Below are 16,846 nucleotides of genomic sequence, written 5' to 3' on the forward strand. Positions count from 1 at the left end.
CACCTGTGGCCTAGTTGTCACGTGACGTGTTGTCATCAAGGTTAGACAGATGCTCCCATCATAAACCATGGCTTGGAAGAGAAACTAACGCAGCCAGTTTAACCAGGCACACCTCTCTAATTGCATGAATCATGAGATAATGCGACCTACACCGCATACCTGTATGATGGTGCGCATACCTTCAGCTCGAAACAAATTGGTTGACGGATCACGAAATAGTTCAAGAATAAATAGTGCAACCAGCACATGTACAATCAACGCAAGACGTGTGTGCCGCAAGATGTCGACGCGCTGGTTCCACTACGTTGAACTGTTGCGAACGGCTTGGCCGACACGTCGACACTTATGAACTATGAGACAAGAATGGCAGAAGTTAAGGCATAAAGAAACGGCGCCTGAACCGACACTAGTCTTGGGGCCTCCTTAACAAATTGTTATTCTGCCAACACTAGGTTAGCAGTGACCACGAACGCGTTGTCAAGACATACGTTGGCTTGTCTGCGCTGAAGTACAACGTGGGGCTAGTTGGTGCATAGTTGTCAGTGTTTCTGGCGAAAACCTTTAGCAGAAAAAGAAAGGAAATGTAAAACAAGAGCGCGAGAAACGGTGGTTGTTCTGTCGATCTTTTCTTGTTCCTTATTGCAGTTTCCATCACAAGCATTGAAACAAGTGGTCACAGGTTCCATTTTGAAGCTATGGTGACTTAGTTATGCAGGTGACAACGGTTTGTGGCCGGGAATCGTGCGTAGAATCTAAGGGTGTCGTATACAAGCATGTGGGAGGTACAAATAAGTATGATAGCCATTTAGCTGACCGCAAAGTGAAAACTATACTTGTTGACACAAACTAACATTTTAACAAAGTCGTTAGCAGTGAAAACGCGATAATTCTCGGAGAACTAACGCTATGTCCATCACAACAACGTCATAGCTTACCCACACACGTGATGCCATCGTTGCTAAGGGTCATTCTCTCTGGACATGCGCACTTGTAGAACCCGGGCATGTTGATGCATATGTGGGAACAGTTGTGTCTTCCTATTAAGCACTCGTCAACGTCTGCAAAACAAGAAACAATGAGCCCCTGAACTAGTGAAGCACGGGCAGAACGGATACATCACGCCAAAGCAGAAAAAACATGGCCGGCAGAGTCAGTGGACAGTTGTGTTTCGTGGTATTTTCTTTCCCCCATAATACCGCTTCTCTCTAGCTAGGCGTAACGATGTTGTCCTATGCTAACATTTACGATGAAATCATGTTCTGCAGACTCTGTTTTGCTTGTGCAACTTGTAAGTTAAAGGACAAGATGAAATTATTTACTTTCTTGGAACGAGAAAAACTTGGGCTAGTTGGTACTACTTGAACTACTTGAGCATGAAAACTTTCTGAGAATGCGCAGATAAGTTTTGTCCTTCTTTTCCGACATTGTGCGAATTTTCAATTGATGGCCGACGTTTCTCTCGTCCGTTTCCCCCTACTTATGCTCGTGTCTGAATGCCTACTTCTTTGTAACATTAATTCACTTTCGGTCTTTCTTTTCTTTTCTTTTCTTTTACGAATGATTATTTCATAAACAGGCTAAAGGTGAGACTGAGGTGAGTATATAGAGCGCTTTTGAAGTTTATTACTAGCTGCACGCCAGTCGCTCACACCAAGTTGGTTTCAAACGAAGTACTATTATTTCAGACGCTAAAAAGCGCTTTTTGAAAGGTAAAACTAATAGCACTACTGCTAACAGCGCTTCAGAGAGCCGCTGCTGGTACCAGTATCCAAGAAGGTATGAGCTAACGCCGTTCCATCCGCATAGTGAACGCAGCATAATACTTTACTTTAAAGGGCACAATGATAGATAGAAAAATCGAGTTGCGTTGCTGTGGTTGAGCTGACCGCAAGGTAGACATTATACTACCATCACATACAAATTATTCACAAGACATTTATTCTTCACCGGTTTGTTTCTTTGGTAAACGAAATTCCACTGCCCGTCTACCAGCATCAGTGCGATTTCAGTTCGGAAGGACTGTACAGATATAATGAACTGGCTTATACCAAGCTTCTTGGAAACGCAAATTTTTTTTCCCCAGGATATAACTTCGTTAACATTGGTTACAACGTAGAAATAAGTACTCACGGTCCATTGAAAGACCGTGCAAAGGAGTAAGCAAAGTCCAAGACCAATTTCCGTCGCTCTAAAACCACAGGCACGTCATCTATTGCCGGAAATTGCCGTCGCTTACCGCTTAAGTAGCGGGGGCAGCACGAGTCGTCACGTTGGTCGATCCACACATTCGCTGCCACTCGAATATCAACGCTATTCCAAGACAAGCCCATCCAATATAACGGCTGTCGCCCGGCATGATTTCATTAACGTTGCGCCAGGCTTCGGCGAAACCGCTATGTTCCGGAAGCTATAGAGCTGCCAGCGACTATTCGAGGGCCTAATAAATAATAAATAATAAATAATAAACTTAGAGAGTGGCAGGAGCTTGGTCACACTGCAAACACGGACACTTCGCTGTTGCCATAGCGACGCAGCACTGAAACACTGACCTTGGCCAGTCTTGAATATTACTTTGCAGTTAAAAGCGCGCGTTCATAGGGCCAACAGATACGCTATGGTTTATAACAATTAGGGAAACTGAGAAGCTGAATTTTCTTTGTCAGTTACAGCCACATGAACCCCACGGACAATGAAGCCACGGAAAGCGTACGGGAAATTAACGTGTATTCTTCATTGAAGTGTAGAAAAAAATATAGGGAAAAGAAAACTGAAGGCTAACGAAACGACAACTTGGTGCAAATATAGGGAGCCGAACCTCCATCTTGCACGCTATGAATGCAACACTCTGCCATATAGCTTCAGCGGTGGCCGTCCTCGCATCCATGGATGGTCTTGGTAGGAATGCCCGAATTGAACTTTCGAGACCGAATCGAATACAAATCGAATAGTGGTAGAAGGGAATCTTAGAATCGAGTCGAGTATCAAATGCTTTTCGAATTGTTATCAAGATACGATTGATCCCTCTTGCAATGGAAATGGTGGAACGCGAAAGTGAAACATGCCTTCACAGGACACAGAAGCTGTTGCACGTTTGCTTCTTGAACTCACGGTCCGCTTCAGCGAAAGGCACACGATTTGCGGGTCGGCGACCGTGTTGCAGGTTTGCTTGGCGCGCGGCGTCCTCTTGGCGAGCGGCGTCCTTCTGCGAAGTCGCTTCGGTTAAAGTAACAGCATTTTGTTCCGGCTCCGTAGAATCTTAGGCAGCCAGTTGAGTTGCGACGCGCTCATCTCCGGGAGTGCGAGTATTTTTTTTTATTACGTTCATAGAGGCAGAGTTCGCAGAGTGCTTCGAGTATGCGCCAAGGCGTTCTCCTTCACGCCGGCATGTCTCTCGCCGGGCCAAAGCGAGAATCACCAGTTGATGTCGTTGCCTTTGTGCGCCGCTTAGCAAAGCAGTTTTCTTAGTTGGTCGTATTCGCAAGCGAAGAGCAGTAGCCGACGTGCAAGCACTGCTGATGCACGTTGAAGCTGGACTCCGTAGGCGACGAGGGCGTCGCGGGCTAATCGGACGCGAAAAACAAACCACGTGCGGAAACTGCGTCGTCACCTGAGCAGAAGGCCTACACCGCCTACACCAGGCTACGCCACGTTGGAGCCTCCGCCGCGCGGAGACCACCGAAGTGCTCACTGTCGGTGCTCGTTCGTCTCATGATGGAGTACCTCGCTTCACCGCTCCGGGATGGCGGCGCCATGCCTGTCAAGACAGCATATTTTACGCGTTCGCGCCAACGTCACATTCCATATAGAAGGTTAATGGTGGACTCCGGCGTAAAGCACTTTGGCGTTAAAAAATGAAGACCCCGTTTCCATCGATAAAATAAAGTGATTTTCACATTCTGGAATATTCACAACGTTCGTAAATTTCTGTCATTATATTGTATTTTATGAAAGGTTTGTATTTTAAGAGTACAAATGGAGAATTATAGCAAATAATCCCGCACAATAAATGGTTTTTACCTGCCAGAACCACGATATCATTGTTAGGTAAGCCGTAGTGGGGACTCCGGAATGAGTTTCACTACCTGGGGTTCGTTACTGACTACCTCTTTATCTAAATACATGATCGTTCTTTTTTTTAAATATTGCTCCTATGAAAATGCGCTCTTCAAAGCTGGGACCAAACCCACGACCTCAGCAGCACCACGTCATAGCTACTAAACTACCGCGGCACGTTCAAATAAGCAGTTTATTCGGATACTTCCAGATTCAAGTGATTGAAAATGATGGCGATTTTCCTTGAAAAATTTCGCTCCCAGAGCGATATAGAGCGTGTTCTAGCACACTTTTTCTTGTTTTGTATTCTATATAGCCACCAGGATCAAATTTATTGTATTTTGCTTCAATTTTATGATTGACTGCGAACATTTGTCGTTTTTAAACATTCGAAAACTATTCGAAAACTTTATATTTAGGAACAGCGACTATTCGATTGGAAAGCCAAATTGAGTAGTGTCCGCTCGACTCGCAGGCCGAATCGAATAGGGCAATATTCGGTTCGTTATTCGAAAGTTCCGAATTTTCGCGCACCCCTATAATTTTTGCGTATATTAGATCCGGCCCTAAGAGTGTCAGCCATTGCCACTCATGGCGTTGGCGGCGCATGTGGAATATCCTTTGGACCTCGGGCGCAACCTAGTGAGGAAACCTGCAGGAAACTGGCCAATAATCGCATGCTATACGTCACGGCATCCAGCCTGCCAAATTCGACACTCACGCTATACAGATATCCATGCATTTCTCACTGCGCAATCAAAGGCTTCCTGAACGCGACCCACCTACTTAGTCTATGTCACCTTTCATTTCCACAGCTTTGTGTGGGCTCCCTGAGGCATTCATAGTGGCGTGTTAAAGCCCAGTTGCTATTGCCGCTAGTTATTACGTAACGGAATAATTGTTGCGAGCATTATCAGTGTTTTCTGCGGGAGGAAAACAACGCGGAAAGTCGCTCATCCCGGCCTAACATTGATAACTGGCACCCTGGTAACATGATGGCCGTCACGTGACGAATGGAGAAACTATAGAAACAAGGTCACCAAATTTTTATCTCACTCACCGTACTCGCAGAATCTGCCTTCGTACGACGCGCTGCAGACGCACTCCGACGAGCCGTCGCTCCTTTCAACGCATGACTGGCCGTGTTTGCATGGATTCGCGCTGCAGGATTCCACTCGTCTGGAACAACTTGTACCTGCGTACCGAAGATGCCGTCGGGACCAAACAATACAAAGGCAAAAAATACGAGGGCAGAAAAATGTAGTGTGCCTAAACAAAAACAAAAATTGCGTCGGTTTCTGTAATACTCAAATGCTCAACTAGGCTCACATTCAGGAAAAGTTATATGCTTTCATAGTATACCAGAGCCTGCGGTACCGCCCGTATCAAGTTTAGATAGGCAGCGGATGACGACGCTTTACGAGTGACTGGAGTTGTAAGAGGTATACTGGAGCTTCAGCAAGACTTATAAATTCAATCACCTAGAAAGTAAAAGGCTCCCTCCTTCTTCAGCCACACATTGTCAGAAGGGTAGAAGTGTATACTGTCCCCCCTTAGCGTTTAAAAAGCTTTGCGTATATACGCAAAGCCTTTCAAAGCAGCACGCCGATGAACGTTTAAACGTTTGGCGCGGGTTGCGGCGCATCTTCGTACTCTCCACGTTACTCACCCCAAGGAAAGTGCACACGTTCATAAAGCTCGAAAAACAGCCGAAGCTTTGACAACAGCCACAAAGGTGAAATTATCTTTTCTCATTTTGCTGGACGAAATGTTTTCGTAAAGCTCACTTTAAAAGATGGCCGCTTGCCATCGCACTCTAGCTGACTGGGCCGCTTCCGCAGTTCGCACAGCAATGACAGCATTACCTCTGAGCAGCCATAAGAGTGCTTAATCCAAGCTAAGTGACCAGCAGTGGACCAATGCTTGAGCCCACGTTTGACGACGACGCTGGTCGTAATCAGAGCCTCGTTGAAATGTCGCCTCCTATTCGATACACCGCTTGTTCCTCGCTGTTAATCGCCTATAGGTCATCCAACTTTCCGGGAGTCTCGTTATGACTTTTAATTCTATATAGTGACTCGCTTCATCATATATTACAGTTTATTTAGAGGATTTAGACACTTTTTACCGCACGTAGCATATGTACAGTAATGGAATGTACTCTGGAAGCAATCTCAATTTGCATTTACTTCAGTTTCCACAAAATTCTCCTTTGAATGAGTACTTCTCCAAAGAAGAATCTAAGTTTCTTTCCATACTGGTAATATTGAAATGTGACGTGGAAAATTTGCGCGCGACGTGGTCGTTCCGATGCACAGATTTAATTTGTTTTACCGCTTCTCGCGATAACAACAAAGGCAAGTTGCAACTGCAACGCATCGACGACTGGTCGCATTATATTATGAAATCCCGGAAAGGCACACACGGTAGTAAAACAGGCACGCCAATTTTTTTTTAGCGGCAGACAGGAACTTATACTCAGCTCCAGCGGGTTAAGCGTTCTCTACCCCGAGCGCTATTCGCAAGAGGTGTTTTATATGATGTGAACGAAATCTTGATTTTCGAAGAGAATTATTAACTTACGGTTCTCAAAGGAGGCAGATGCGCTGTGGCAGGACGCGGCCTGCTTCTTGTCTTGGCCGCCGTAGGTGTCTTCGGAAAAAGAAAACACACAAGCCATCTCATCAGCAAAAAATACTGTTTCGAACAAATATACCTCTTACTTATTTCGAAAGCCTGTAACCAGTAGTTGTGCAATGTGTAGCGCTCTGACCTAACTAAACGCGTTAATTCGGCTCAAAAAATTAATGCCTTGACCAGACTCTTCGTATGGATGGCTAAAAGTTGAAAAATTTTCTCCATACCATTTGGCAACTTTATGCGTAGCTTCCCATTCAAAAAGTGACAATGATGCCACGACTCGTAAACTGTAGCGACACTGCATAATTCATGCATGAGCTCCTTGGTATTTCCTATAATCATCCGATCTTCCCTTCGTGAACAATGATTACTAGGGAAGACTGCCTCGTTCTACATATCAAGGAGCTTGACAGTAACGTAGCACCGCTTTAAACACGAAAAATATGTAGGGCCATTTTATCTCCGAAACACCGTATACTCAGAGGCTAGTGCAGGTCGATATCCTCGAAGTGTTCGCTTCCTGGGCCCTGAATCGTTCTCTCGTTTTTATAAAACTATAAAACTAAATATTGTTCTACAAGCGGATAGAGTTATGTCCAAACTGCTTGAGTTCGCTAAGGATAGAAATTCCATTATCGGCTGCTGGAAGCGCACTGACCTTTGCAGAGCTCCCAGTCGTCGTTGATCACAATGCCGTTTGTGGCAGCGAGGCGCAGCTGAGGCCATGAAACGACATTGCCCGCTAGCCGACACGCTTGCGATAGTTCCCTGACCTCGCTAGGCGACATGGCGTAATCCCACACGTTCAGCTGCAAATGCCAACAGGCGACGAGAAACGTTCGCATCGGTGTAATCGAATTGGTGGACAGCGATGAAGTTGCTGAGATTAGCTTTCGCGTCTGCACTTCCCATCAACACTTCGAATTACATACACATCGCATCGTAGAAACTTCTATCTTGCTGACTCTCTTAAATTGCATTGATGGCCGCACGACTTATGTCAGGAACGAAATTAAACAACAAAAAAGTCGTACAGACCCGTTTAATTCCGACAATACATTATAGAAGCGACACACTTGTTTTAAGTAAGCCGTCACTAACGTTTCCCAAGTTAGCAAGTTACCAATCAGACAGTGCTGGGTCTTTATTATGTAGTCATATCTCCTTAATAGCGGATGCCTCCGTTCCTCAGAAAAATCGTCCATAATGTGTGTGGTCCATAATAACGAATCAAGGTCAAAAACAGAAACATTGAGGAATGCAAGAAAGAGCACGGTTTATTCAGCCAAAGAAAAAAAAAACGAGGAGATGCGGGTTTCCACTGTCGCCTTCGGTCCTACTGTGGTGTCCAGAGAACGCGACACGTCGGCTACTTGAAGTGCGGGTTCTCCGTGTGCCGCCTGCTAGCATGTGCTAGCGTTGTCACTGATCGTCGCGCCAGTTCATGAACCTGCTCGATGCGCCTGTTTCGCAGGCAATCTGGTCCCGTGTTCATAATAACGATTCAAAAATGCCTGCACTTACCAGTTTCCTCGCCAAAATAGCCGTCCATAGTCCGGACTATGGGTTTCTATGTTAACACTGCAGAATTGCGAGCTAGAGACCGGTCGCCGAAAATTTCGTCCATATTGCGAGGCGTCCATATTGACGGGGTCCATATTAACGAGACGTGACTGCGACTAGCGTTGTAATTTTTCATTCGTTTCTTCCTTGGCTAATGTCTGGGATAACCCAACGCATTCGTCGTTGCCGTTATCGGCCACTCGTTGGGACGGGCGATAAGAAATAAATAGAATCGAAGGAAAGGACGCCTCACATAATATGGCCTCTAAGCGTATTTTTCAGGGATAGTCCTTGCATGCAGGCGTGTGCAAAGCGCTATCTGCACAACAGCTGCAGACGTAGTAACAGAGAACATCAGGAGTGGCCCGCACGTGGTCTTCCAAGGGCTGGCGCCAGGTCCAAGAGGTGGCAGCTGCAAGGGTGCCGCCGCGGCTCGAAGACTTCGAACAATGATTTTACCACCCGAAAAAGATTGCGAGGAAACACGCAAACGGGGCTTGTCGCGTGGCTCTAAAGCGTTAACATATGCAGCCTTTTCTTACAACCTCTCCACAGTTTTGCCTACTTCAACAACACTCCCAACTTTCACGCTCCGCACTTTCCACTATTGGTCGCTATTGCGAGAGTAAGAGCCTTACAGCGAAAAAGAATGTAAAGAATAAAAGGCAGGTAGGTTGGCTAGACGTAATTCTATCGGCTACCTATTATGCGGAAAGTGTAATGGGGAAACAAAAGAAAGAAAGAGAGAAAAGGTAGTATATTGCATCGCACTAAAGACAAACCGTCTCTTTCGTTAAGCACTCAAGTCCGCTGCACGCAAACACTGCAACACTGTTCCTGTTGATGTACGGGTGAATCCAGACTCTCAGTAGCCCCTATAAAGCTCGGTAGCCCAGCCTGCTCAGGGCTTAACGGAAGGCATGGCGCCGGTCGTTAAGCGTGAATAGCGCCAGGGAAAGATTTCGATAATATCCAGAAATCTGCCCTGTGGTTTCAGGAGTGTGTGAGCTATTCTTTTGCATATAAGTTACTAAAGCCTACGGCGGCCAACAGCTGACAGTGGTGTCCCTTCAAATCACGAAAGATTTAGCGGTAACTGCAATTGTAATTACTGTTCCAGACTGTGCAAATAAATACCGGAGCCCTTCCAGTTGTCGTACCAAGCCAGCGTGATAATACGCGCAAGTTAATAACGCTTTAGTTCGCTGCGCTTCTTGATGAGGGTACAAGCGGTGCCGGTGCTCCGGCATGTGTGGCTCGGGCATCCTAAGCGGCAAGAGGTTGCCGAACAATAAATACCCGAATGAACTGGCAGCCCCTACAACCTTTATCAGGTCCTCTATCAGCATAATGGTGGCCGAGTTCCTTGACACCAGGCACCAATTCCACGCAATTTCAGCGACGTAAACTTAGCGGCCTTGAAGCACTGCTTATAAGATTCAGAAGATTTCCCGTTGGAAGGTGGCAAATCAGCGTCTCCGAGCTCAGTTTGTTCAAAGAAATAACTGTTCACGTCAGCTGACGCGCCACGACAAATTGCTCTTGTGTGTGAGCAGCTTTGGGGTGGTGGATACAGGTTGCGGCGCCGCGCATCGAAAAAGAAGATAACTAATAAATAAAGCTCAGGCCTTCTACAGAACGTCCACCGCTTTTAGGGGGAAAGAGGCGCAATCACGTGTCCACTTTGATAACCGGGTCGAGTACGCTATACCACGGCGGACCAAGGTTAGTATGACTCATTATTTTCGAACACAGGCATACTAGTTCATTCCACCAACTGAGTCCTGCATAGATATGCTTACTTTGCGTTTGCAGTGCCTCCCTCTGCCATAAGCCCAAAGGCCAGGCCACCTTCATCTCTCTGTCTCTCTAATTTGCTTGTTCTCTTTCAAACCAGCTGCTCCCAGGCGTTGACATCTTCGCCAAGCATGGTACGCACCTCGGCCACATGTCCGGAGTAGGCCTCGACGCCGCTAAAAGCCGTTCCCACGTCGTCCTGGTCCTGTCCCACCACGAGCATTCCAGGGAAGACGACCTCGCCGGTAGCCCTGTAGTTACGCATCTTCTCTTGCTGGTCCCAGTAAAAGATCCACTGACCGTCCGCGCTCTGCCAAGTAACCACGCAGTGGTGCCAATGGCCGTCGCTGCGAGTCGGCGACACGACACATGTAAGTAATCAATATACTACCACGCAGATTTGTTCACTGATATCTGTCTTGTGGCATGGCACTGAGGGGCACGGTGAAACCCTTAGGCATTTTCAATATTTTGAAGGTGACAGCTTGAGTTCGCTAACCGTAAACTATTTCTAGAGGCATATAATTTGGTAGTGGCGGTGGCACTGGGACAGAAAAAGGCAAAGGTGCAACTGCTTCATGTAGGCCTCTATGCTCTCTCAGAATTGGCGGCGCGCCGTTGTAACACATTGTTTCCACGTGTTCGCCAGTGTATTTTCTTTTTCGTGTGATTCATAACAGGTACTGCCTGTCATCAGTGCCGCCGTGATTTCGACTCACGATTGATGCGCCTGTTGTATCCTAATATTCCTGATATCGTTTCTTCTAAAACAATACGGCCCCGCCATGGGGAGCGAAAAGTTTTCTGAATTTGGCCCTACATTTTACACGACACTATTTGTCACCTGCTTTCAAACCTACTTCGCCTAGAAGCTATACTTCGACATTACGCGATACACTCGTAACGGTTTCCTTAATGCTTTGCTCTGCTCACCGGTAGCCCTGCACAGAATGCATTACGCCGCCGCCCTATGCAGCGACGGAGCTGCGACTGCCCCACTAACCCCGGCAGTCTTATACTGGTAGAACAAGATGTCAAATGCCAAACAAAAGTTAAGCAAATCGGAAGTGTCGCTCACTTTGCGACCACCTTGGTATCGTAGCTCTCGCCATACACGTAAAGAAGCAGCTTGTTGGGATCGGAGATGGTGAAGGCGTTGTCCTGGACTTGCTTGGTGCGCAGGTTGGCGAATGCGTACGAGAACACCGTACCGCGCCCCTTAGTTTGAGTCGTCTTCATGTGGAAGGAGAGCGTCAGGGCGCGGAGGTAGCGCTGTACGGGAACCGCAGCGTAGTTCAGCACGGAGGCATCCCGAAAGTTCAGCGTGAACTGCGACGAGAGAACTGGACGGGACAAGAACGTTAATCAGTAAGTTTGTGCCAGTTCGCCTCGCTCGTAATTGCACATTCATTCTTTCATTGAAAGGTGATTGAGCGGTGATCGCTGTCTGACTGAAATTCAGCTATTAACGCGTAAATAAACGTTACATGCCCCCGTTGCAATTGTGGTGTTCAAGCCGATCAGTGCAAGATCATCTAGAATGTATCCCAACGCTGTAGCAGCATTTCTGGATACTCGTCCCAAGAATCCTCCACGAACTGCATTGATGTTCCACAGCAGTGTTCTCCCTCAGTGAGCCAGTATGGCTTACTCAGAAAATAACAAATGGAACTTCAATGTACTTTGCAGAAAGTTGGCGCAAGTTCGATGCTTCTACACAAGTCATTGCGGGCAAGACCCCGACCTGAATGAACTCAGCAACAACCCACTTTCCGAAAGTTACAGTTGTGGGTATTGAAACGTATTTTCGGCTTTACGACACCTAGCGCCGGAGTATCCATTGTTATGGTTGAAATATGTACTTTATGTTGGTGACCTCACGACATTACCACTTTTCGACCAATGTCTCGGTGCGACCATCGCACAGCGTAAAATGGACGCTGCGACGTTGACTGAAGCCACATCCAACATAACTTTGAAATCTTCCTCTTCGTTTTCACCTTAATGGTAATAGATGTTAAGATTGGCCGATTGTTAATGTTGTGATGATGTAAAGCTTGATTGTCAATGTTGTGATGATGTAAAGATTGAGTGTTAATGTTGTGATGATGTAAAGATTGATTGTTAATGTTGTGATGATCTAAAGATTGATTGTTAATGTTGTGATGATGCAAAGATTGATTGTTAATGTTGTGATGATGCAAACATTGATTGTTAATGTTGTGATGATGTAAAGATTGATTGTTAATGTTGTGATGATGTAAAGATGGATTGTTAATGTTGTGATGATGTAAAGATTGTGATGTTAATGTTGATTGATTGATTGATTGATTGATTGATTGATTGATTGATTGATTGATTGATTGATTGATTGATTGATTGATTGATTGATAAAATCACGCACTACTGATTTCACTGCGGAACGCGTGCCTGGCAAAAGAAAAACATGAGCCATTCCACTCTGTGAAGGTGCATGACTAGCGAAGCTGGGGACGAACTCTGAAATGATCCACTTCGCTGATACTATCGCCGTCAGGAGCGCGCTGATCCGCTGGTTCAGCAAAATGGGATGTCGTATACTGCTCAGCCAGCCAATCAGCTCACCCGATTTTGCTAAAACAGGCAATCAGTGCACGCCGATGGCGCAGGCGTGGCCAAGGCAATAATAATAATACTTGGGGTTTTACGTGCCAAAACCACTTTCTGATTATGAGGCACGCCGTAGTGGAGGACTCCGGAAATTTTGACCCCCTGGGGTTCTTTAACGTGCACCTAAATCTAAGCACACGGGTGTTTTCGCATTTCGCCCCCATCGAAATGCAGCCGCCGTGGCCGGGATTCGATCCCGCGACCTCGTGCTCAGCAGCCCAACACCATAGCCACTGAGCAACCACGGCGGGTTCAATAGTGTCACCAAAAGTGATCCTTTCAGAATACGGCCTCTGTTCAGGACACGACACAGAGGTGACACAGAATTTTGAACTAAGCTACGGACAGATTTATTCCCCTGATCGGTGGTCGTCGTGACGATAGGTACGTACGTACATTACCGTATAACCTCTGTTAATAAATGCGTAAGCATTTCTGTGCCTACCCAACGAGAAATATGTCCGTCACGTAAGACAATGAATGGCTCGTACCCCCGTAAGCAAGCAAAAATATAATATCTAATTACTGTCTACTTGGCCGGGAGTCTAGTGATCTTGAAAATTGCGCCTATAGATAACTAATCTACTGAAGATGCATATCGAAGTGATGATACGTAGAAGCTTTTGCACAGAATGAAGCGATTTTACATCGAATTCCGGAGCTGAGTTTTTGCACACGCAGGCTTGTTGACGGACACAAAAAATCCCCGGAACCCTAGCCATAAACAGCTTCGCTGCAAATGGCTAGTAAAGTAGAGCGACTAGCCAGTGACCGTATTCTCTCTTACGTATTCTCTCTTACCCTCCGCGCAAGTGGCCCCCGTGTACAGCCCGCGACATCGGCACGAGAAAGAGGCGGGTCCGTTTACGCACGTGCCGCCATTGAGGCACGGCGCCGAAGCGCAGTTGTCCACCTTCCTCTCGCAGCGACGGCCCGCGAAGCCCGGCGCGCATGCGCACTGGAACGAGTCGCCTTTCTTCGTGCAGGTGCTGTTGTTCTCGCACGGGTTGGGCAAGCAAGCGTGTTCCGCTAGCTCGCAAGTCCTGCCGCGGTATCCTTTCGGACAGCAGCATCGAAATCCCTGCGAGAAGAAAGGAGGCAGGTGGGTTGACTGAACGCCCACAAACGTGTTCATTACTTTTGACAGCTCACTGAATGCTCGTCATCTATGCCGCATTAGAAAAGCTGAACACTACGTGTCAGCCGGCAACTTAACCGCAAACTCGTGCACCCTTCCCAACTGCATCCATCTCACATTTCGGGGAAAGCCGCGAATGCGCCTTCACAAAGAAAGAAGAGTCGCTCGCTGTGATTTCATTGCGGCATGCAATGCACGTGTGCCTATGTGACCACGTAAGCGTCTACCTGATGATGATGATGTTTGGTGTTTAATGGCGCAAGGGTCAGGTGTGGCCAAAGAGCGCCATGGCGTCTACCTGTGCAGCTGCATCTGGTCCCTGGGAATGCCTAATGAAATTTCACATTTATTTGCATTTTAGCTGGACATTGCAAGTGCACGCATACAGCGCTTGCAGACGAGGGCAGAGCCGAGAACGAGACGAGACGAGACACAACGCTGCTTCGTCTTGTACACGACTATTTTCATCATCTCTCTCTCTCTCTCTTATATATATGTGTGTGTGTGTGTGTGTGTGTGTGTGTGTGTGTGTGCGTGTGTGTGTGTGTGTGTGTGTGTGTGTGTGTGTGTGTGTGTGTGTGTGTGTGTGTGTGTGTGTGTGTGTGTGTGTGTGTGTGTGTGTGTGTGTGTGTGTGTGTGTGTGTGTGTGTGTGTGTGTAGCTGTAGCAATTCTTCAATACGTAAATTCCATAGTTGCCTTAAGCATACCATTGCCTGGTGCTTTCTTTTTTTTTTCTTATTTATATGTGCAAGCTTGGGAAGGTAGGCTACGTAAGAGCCTTCCTTCGGCGATACCGAAATCCCAAATTCGTTATTCAAGCAACAATAAAAAAGGTAATAAAGAACAGAATATAAATAATTCAGCAGATCGAACGAGTTGGAATCTATATACAGCGAAGCTTCGTGTGGGTGCATAAAGAGTCAAAACCCGAGTTTGTGTCTATAGAATGTGCGCATAAAGTGACACGGAAGGCTATATTCAGGCATTGCGGAGACGTGAATGCAATGCCGCCGCCTCTCCCACGGATGCGCGGACGCGAGCTCCATCTGGTGGTGGTGCAAAGAACCCAGCCGCGAGTGCGGCGAGCGTACTCCGCTGTGATTGGTTGGCCTATTCGGCAAGACAACAGCCAGGCCGCAGCACTCACGGTCACGCTGAACCGGCGAGGTTCGCAAAGAAAAGCTTCGCTTTGAAAAATACGATACACACCACGAACACAAGCACACAAAGATTGTCTCATTTACGGGCACCAGCTCTGAAAGGACAGTACAGTAACTATAGGATGGTCACTCACTGCACAGGAGCAAAGAAGGCAACATATGGTAACGGGGAGAAGAGAGGTTTAAAATATATTTACAGGGTATTTACAACGCGTCATCTGGCATGCAAGGCGTACAAGACTGAAGACAGTCCGCGTGACATCAGCGGGCGTCGTCGTCTACAGCAATTGTCACGGGACTGGCCGCTCGAGGCACTTTGCGTGTATTCGCGAGCTTCTTCCATGCTTGCAAAAGCACTTTTATGTAGCATCTGTTGGGCAATAGAAAGCTGTATCGGGAGTTTTTCACGTCGCGATACAGTTTTTTCATTGACACGTTTTCATCGAATTATGATATCTGAGACGTTGAATAATTAATAAAGACTAAATACGTTATTAGGCGGAATGCAAAAAAAAATAATCTGAGTATCTCCAAGCGACGTCAAACAAGGTTACCCTGGTTCTGTCCAGATACATGGCATTTGCATATGTTTATATCTTGGCACATGACAGTTGGGACCCCTTGTATATTAGCACGTTAGGAATTCGAATCCGCACACCGCGATTAATTGTTGCATTGAAAACGAATTCAATGTTCATTGTCATTTTTGCTCACTGTGGCCTTCACTGTAGTTGTAGCGCGGCGGCGGACGAATAAGTCACTCCTCTGCTTCCACTTACCGTGACACTCTCGAAGCACGAGCCTCCGTTGCGACATGGTTTCGTGGTGCAGTCGTGGAACGTCGCGTCGCAGAGCTTGCCCGTGAAACCCTTAGCGCACTTGCAGGCAAACGTGTCGATGCCGTCAATGCAGGTTGCGCCGTTGAAACAGGGCGCTGTAATTCCAGTACGAAGTCAAACAACTCACTGAATTCGCCGTGTTTGCCGCCAGCCGCAGCATATCGAAGCATGGCTCAACCTCGAGCGGTTGCTTGCACAAGTTGACATACGTTAAATGAAGTTCTATTTCTTTGAAGTGATTACAGAAACTGACTTGCGGCTATAAATTTCGGCCGGCGGAAGGGACCTGCATCACTTGGGCAAAGGACACAAGCATAATCAAACATTCGGCGACTCATATTGACAGAACAAAAATTTGCAGAAAAAATGTTCTGACACCCACCGCGAAGGTTAGTGATACTTCGACGATAATTTGTCTCGAATTTCAGCAGATTCAGCAAACGCCAATAATCAATCGGCATGATTAATGTACCCTAATTGACTCAATTAATTGTCTCGGACACTTGCCGATAAATGAAGCCTCATTTTGAGTGCACTCTCGATACTTAGCGCTGAGCAATAAGTCCTTAGCTATGCACAAACACTGAGTTGTATCTCTTTCAATACGGTAGAACGTACTAACGGCCTTTCCAAAAGTGTTCTTTTTTCGAACGTGACTCTCTGAAAACGTAATTGTAAGTATCTTTCCTAGCAAGGTGTTGATCACTGATCACAGCACATGCCTGCAATCTTTGGCGCGTCGCCATATGTGCAAAACGCTTTAACGTTATCCAACGATGCCTTGTGCCAATTACGTCAGTGTGGTAGGGACGCGGTATTTTAAGGAATGAATCTCGCCTCCAACACATCGCCGCCATTCTCCCCCTCTCCCTCGTCCGTTGCCAAGGCTGTGAATAGCGGGCCAAAGCTAGACGCACCAGGATGACTTTCAAGCTTTCCTTCCAATCAACTATCTCTTGCTTTTTCCTGGGCACACAGCCCAACATGTTCAAGCATTTGGGCACAC

The 16,846-nt window shown here is 46.7% G+C and overlaps 1 protein-coding gene across 1 annotated transcript in view; it reads right to left on the reverse strand.

Annotated features, from left to right (window-relative positions):
• The window catches only part of LOC142579436 (sushi, von Willebrand factor type A, EGF and pentraxin domain-containing protein 1-like), an 87,703-nt gene that overhangs the window by 10,799 nt on the left and 60,058 nt on the right, over window positions 1-16,846 (reverse strand). The window contains exons 19-26 of the mRNA XM_075689600.1: window positions 15,781-15,935; window positions 13,504-13,783; window positions 11,132-11,396; window positions 10,196-10,400; window positions 7,352-7,502; window positions 6,637-6,705; window positions 5,114-5,248; window positions 936-1,058 (exon numbers count right to left, since the gene is read on the reverse strand). Of these exons, the coding sequence (XP_075545715.1) occupies window positions 936-1,058; window positions 5,114-5,248; window positions 6,637-6,705; window positions 7,352-7,502; window positions 10,196-10,400; window positions 11,132-11,396; window positions 13,504-13,783; window positions 15,781-15,935 (1,383 nt within the window). The remainder of the gene's footprint in view (window positions 1-935; window positions 1,059-5,113; window positions 5,249-6,636; window positions 6,706-7,351; window positions 7,503-10,195; window positions 10,401-11,131; window positions 11,397-13,503; window positions 13,784-15,780; window positions 15,936-16,846) is intronic.

The sequence above is a fragment of the Dermacentor variabilis genome, chromosome 4 (genome assembly GCF_050947875.1).
Source record: "Dermacentor variabilis isolate Ectoservices chromosome 4, ASM5094787v1, whole genome shotgun sequence".
NCBI classification, from domain to species: Eukaryota; Metazoa; Arthropoda; class Arachnida; order Ixodida; family Ixodidae; genus Dermacentor; species Dermacentor variabilis.